The sequence below is a fragment of the Cyprinodon variegatus genome, unplaced genomic scaffold, assembly GCF_000732505.1.
Source record: "Cyprinodon variegatus isolate N-32 unplaced genomic scaffold, C_variegatus-1.0 Scaffold447, whole genome shotgun sequence".
In the NCBI taxonomy this organism is placed as follows: domain Eukaryota; kingdom Metazoa; phylum Chordata; class Actinopteri; order Cyprinodontiformes; family Cyprinodontidae; genus Cyprinodon; species Cyprinodon variegatus.
The window spans coordinates 757,731-763,401 of NW_015150900.1; the positions used below are offsets into that span (position 1 = coordinate 757,731).

General features: G+C 38.5%; 1 protein-coding gene across 1 annotated transcript; it reads left to right on the top strand.

Annotated features, from left to right (window-relative positions):
• The first annotated feature begins 104 nt into the window (after nt 1-104).
• On the top strand, nt 105-1,535 carry mrm1 (mitochondrial rRNA methyltransferase 1). Its single transcript, XM_015389092.1, has one exon. It carries the CDS (start codon nt 296-298, stop codon nt 1,430-1,432), a length of 1,137 nt encoding a protein of 378 aa, XP_015244578.1. The 5' UTR covers nt 105-295; the 3' UTR covers nt 1,433-1,535.
• The last annotated feature ends 4,136 nt before the right edge of the window (nt 1,536-5,671 follow it).

Genomic DNA, 5,671 nt, shown 5'->3' on the forward strand with positions numbered 1-5,671 from the left:
CATATGGTTTGCAAATGAAATATTATCAGCAGCTTTTAACTTTAACTTGAAAGGTCTAGCGTCATATCCGGCACTAACTTTAGTTACTTGACAGAGCATGGTTTGCACATGTTGACAGAGCTTTAGAGGTCTGCAGTTCAGATTAAAAAGAAGAAAAGATTAGTCTGCGCCTGCACTCCAATCTCGTTGTAAGGTGTATGATTAGATGGGGTGATTTGTGGACTACATCTTTTCAGGCAAGTTTCCTTTCAGCGAAATTTAATTGCTTTATTTGTACCTGTTGGCAGGTCAAAATATGCTGCTCTATTGCTCTACCCATCAGCACAGGTTTATTCCTGTCTGGTGTAGAAAAGTCTGCAGACTTGTGTCTGCAAGGTCCTCTCTCCTGTACTCAGAGGACATGGGCCAGGGCGCTGCAGCCAGGAAGCGCCACAGAGGGCCAATTAAATCCAGTGTCCCACATCAACCTTCCACATCTGAGGATATGTCAGACCGTAGGAGGCCAACCCACAGTAAATCCTCAAAGAAAGAGATTTTATCATCACAGAAGGAGAACTTTGGTGTCTTCAAGGTATCGTCTGAGCTCAGGAAACTGTGTCTGGAAGACTTCCCTGCAGACAAGGAGAGGCAACTGAGACCAAAGCCAGCAGAGACCTGTGAAGTTGTTTTTGGCATTGCTCCCTGTCTCATGGCTCTCACTCAGGGGAGAAGAAAGGCTTACAAACTGCTGGTTAAAGACAGTTTGACCTCTCAGAGGACTTCCGTTTTAACCGTATGTGAGGAGGCTCATCGGCGAGGGGTGCAAATCAGTCGGGTCAGCAAGAAAGATCTGGACAAGATGTCCTCAGGAGGAGTACACCAAGGAGTGTGCCTTCAAGCGAGTCCTCTAAGCTTCCTCACCGATGCCATTGAGTCCAACACAAGTGGCACCAGCATCCCTGTTTGGCTGGTTCTGGACAGGATCCAGGACCCGATGAACCTCGGCGCCATCCTTCGCTCTGCTTATTTCCTTGGCGTGGACAAGGTGATCAGCAGTCGTCGTCACAGTTGCCCGCTGTCTCCAGTGGTCAGCAAAGCTAGCTCAGGCGTTATGGAGGTCATGGGAGTTTATGGATGCGACAGCCTGGAAGACATGTTGAGGAGGAACGTGGACCATGGTTGGCAAGTGGTTGGCACAGTGGGAGCAGATCCAGAGGAGTACCAGATTCCTGTTATCCTGTGTTCAGACTTTCAGGTGACCAGGCCGACGATGCTGCTGATGGGAGGCGAGGGGGGCGGACTCTCCAAGCAGCTCCTCTCCATCTGCCAAACCCTCCTCACCATCCCCGCCGGTAGAGATTTGTCTCCTGGCATTGAGTCCCTGAATGTCTCTGTTGCTGCAGGCATCCTGCTGCACTCTCTGCTGCTCACCAGGTCCAGATGTTTGTCATAGACGGATACTAATAATTAGTCCTTAATGAGCTAGTAAAAAAAAAAAAAAAATGTATGAAATCTTAAAGGAATAAGCTGATGATGTACTGGTATTATCATTAATAAACCTCATATATAATTAAAAACTAAAGTATTTCTTATTATGACATATACAAAAACACCCACTGGCACATTTAGGAAGCTGGATTAGATCATCAGCTGCAGCTTTATCCCTCCAATGCATCTTAAATATAAAATCTGCAAGCTGGCAACTTAATTGGTGCTTTCACATTTCTGATCTAACATGTTGAAGGTCTTGGTGGATTTTATTTCCGTATGAAAGTAGAAATAATGGTGGCTAGAGGTTGGTGTTAAACATACCTAACAAGGGTAACAAACTTTCCTTTAGTTAGAGTTTAGCACAAATGTAGAGCATGTAAAAGCTGCATGGTTTTTAGCAGGTTACTGATAAAAATCTAAAACTGCTATGTTCATTTGTTCTTAGCTTTCTGGCTTAAATTTTATTTGGAAACTAATTTTTATTGTTTCTGGCCCATTGATTATTTTCAGATCAAAATAGCTCTACAATATCCTAGATTTGGATTCTGAATGGTCTGCTCTAACTTTCATGGTCGAAACCAGGAACTCTCAGTCTTTAGTTATCATGCTGGAGAATAAACTTCTGTTTTTTTTCTGCAACAGGTTTCTTTTAAGGATTGAACTGTATTTAGGCCCATTCAGCTATTGATCACCTCAGAGGAACTTCCTTATCCCTGATTATGATAATTACCCCCACAGCATGATGCTGACACCACCATGCTTCTCATTTGGATTCCTTCTTTTTGTTCAGGGTGCAGTTTTTGTATTTACCAGACATTGCATGTTGGATGTCTAAAAGAAAATGTTTATGTTTAATCATTTCTATTTTTGGAATAGTAATTTTAATGGCCAAAGTGTCCCCTATAGGTTAGGTCTCTTTTGGTTTGTCATAGTAATTCTCAGTGAGAATTAACATCCAACTCTGCTGCTTCTCTGATTCATGCTCTTACAGTCTATGTTGTCGGTTTAGGGGAACATTCACACCTTGGTAATTTTGAAATTAATCACAAATTAAATCAGTTTATTAATTACATGACTTTAGAAAGTACTTCGTCAAACTGGATTTGATGTTGGGGTAACTGGGTAGAATAGGCTAAATACAAATAGATGTAACAAATTTCAGATTTTATAACATGAAAACCATATTTAGCAGGGCAAATTTATTTATATAGCACAATTCAGTACAAAGACAATGCAAAGTGCTTTAAATTATTAAAATATAGGAAAATAAAACAGAATCAAAGCAAGTAGGAAAAAAAATGCAGAAACAAAAAAAAAGAACATTAAAAACAGTTGGACTAAAGAAAATAAAACGTTGAACTAATGATGTTTCAGTTGAACTTTTTAACTAGAACAGTTCAACTATGTGCTATATAATGATTTTTTTCAGTCACATAAAATACCAATAAATTGGAAACAACAGAAAATCCAAATAAATATGTTTACTTCTCTCTAAGACTCGATATCAAATCATCAACATATTACCTGGTCTATTTCCTGCCCCTTTCTTTGAAAAGCTAAAATCCCAAACAGCTCATTGGTGAGTAGTGTGTTGACGTCTTTGTTCCTGTAAGTGATTGTTTTTATCATGAACTTTACTTTAGATATTGGATGCGTTATATCAGGAAACTCATGAGTCATGGTTCTGATTCATTTAGCGCCCCCAGAAAACCAAGGTGATGTAGCTGCAAGCTCAGCAACATAACACCCCTAAAGCTGAAGCTGGTTTGAGACTGATAGTATTCTATGATGGGTTCAGATTGCTAGGATTATTATTATTATTATATTTATTATATTTTAAATTATTTATAGAAGTTTTAGACAAGGTCCGTCTGCTCGGAATTTGGAAACTGTGTGACAATGAGCGTTTCAAAGGACTTTTGTACATGCATGACTGAAAGATTAAAGTAATCAAATAAGGTGCAAAAATCGGGTAAAACAGGCTGTTTTATCCTATTTGTTTTTGTTTTGTTTATTAGGTTTAAATAACACTTTCATGTAACTGAAATCTTCGTACTTTTTTATGACATTTTTATTCACCATAGGCTCTTATTTACATAGATTTTTATCAATCCTTAATATAGTTTAGTAACTATTGTTGATTGTTTTCAAAATCATGGGTAAATGTTAGGTAAGGACTAGAAGCAGCCCATCGACTATCTTTGGATAATAATCCTTCAATCCAAAGCAAGTCTATGAAAAACATTCCTAAATCGAGCCACAGATTCTCAGTTGTATTTGGGTCTGGACTTTGACTAGGCCGTTTGAAAACATGAGAATACTTTGATCTAATTTCATTAAGCTCTTGTGGTTTTTTATGTGTTGATCCATTGGTGCAGGTTATAACTTCTTGCGATCTTGAGATTTTTGCAGCCTCTGATAGATTATTCTTACAAGACCTGCTATTTCCCTCTGTACCTCTTTTTATCGACTCCAAAACAGCTTCCCTGTCCATGCTATAGAGGGAATTGCTTTCAAGGCAATGCACATTGTTGGTTTTCCCCCATGCATGACTGTTCAATGTTGCTCTGTTCTGACTAGAACTTTTTCTTTATGACTTGTAGTGAACAAAACTGAATTCCTTGTGGTATTCTTTCAATGATATCTATCTTCTTGGAATGTTTCCATGACTATCAGAGTGCACCTAAGTCCAGTTTATTTTCTTTGGATCAGATCAAGGTGGCTTTCATAATTTTGAAGATGGTCCAGCAAATTTTAGGACCTACACCTACACTGCTGAGCTATGGAAAAGCAACCAATGCAGAGCTTGCTGAACAATGGAAGCTGGTGAGCATTAGGACATCTCCAAGCAGAATAGGTTAAGCAAGTGGTTCTCAAACTTAGCCCTCAAGACCCACTTTTTTGCATGTTTTATGCATCCCCTTCCCTCCATACACCTGACTTAAATAAAGGGGTGATTAGCAGGCCTTTGCAGCCTGTGGTGGATGCTGATGAAGGAATGCAAGCGTTGTGCAGGACAGTGGGTCCTAAGGACTGAGTGTGAACCTACTGGGTTAAGCTATTGAGCAACAGAGATGTGGCAAAATGCAGAAGAAACCTCAAAGATGGTCATAAACTCCAACTCAAATATTACACAGTAAGACTGGTGACAAGTTATTTGATCAGATTAAGTACTACTATTTGAGACAGTTGGGAGAAATACCTATATGTTAGGAAGAAATAACTATATTATCATTGATACATTGGTACCTAAAATACATTTAAAAACATGTGCTCAGATATCAAAAAGGAAGAGAAGAAGAGAAACTGCTTTAGTCACTGATAAGACAACAGTGGATCACCAATAGCCAATAATTTGGCCATAATATCAACCATGTTACAGGAAATCCTTTAAAACCACGAAGAAGAGCCGACTGTTGTAATACTGTTGTAATACTGATTCAGTGCTTATTTCATCAGCATGCTTATTGGCTGACCTAAATCCTGTTGAGAATCTGTGGGTTATTGCAATAGAGGTGAGTAAAAAAAAGTGAAATAAAAAAGCAGGTATTAAAGCAACCAAGGCCTCCCTAACACTAAAGCAGAGCAGCAGACACAGTTGCTTGAATAGAATAAAATAGAAAATCCCTTTATTGTCCCACAACAGGGACATTTTGGTGTTGCAACAGCAAGAAGATTATAGCAAAAGTTGTCACACAAATGTGGACCTTAGAAAAGTATACAAAATAACAGAGAAGAGTTAAAAAATAAACCAAAATACTGTACTGTAAAGTTTTTTTACAATATAAACACTGTGCACCTGGAGAATAAATAACCAGTTTACAACTTTTTACAGTAATAGATATTTGAAAATAGCAGCAACATCCGAGATATGCAAAATGACAGCAGAACTTAAATTTTAGAATACAAGAAAAAAAAACTTGTAGCAAAATGTACATAATATGCCTGAATTTATTCATTTTATTTCTCTTCTGTTGACCCTATGCACATTTTAAGGACTTTCTCATCGGGTTTAAGCCAAATTGTTGAAAAAAAGCTGACTAAAACCCTAAAGAGGGTTTTTATATTTTTCTAGCTTTTGAATTGAAACCAGAATTCCTCAGCAGGAGTATAAACATGTCTGATAAAGTTACGCGGCCTCCACTAGGTGGCAGCACAGCTCAGTTCTGTTCATCAGCCAGCCCAAAAACGGAGGAAGAAG

Coding starts and splice junctions, on each gene's coding strand:
- mrm1 (XM_015389092.1), top strand. CDS start 296: ATGCTGCTCTATTGCTCTACCCATCAGCACAGGTTTATTCCTGTCTGG.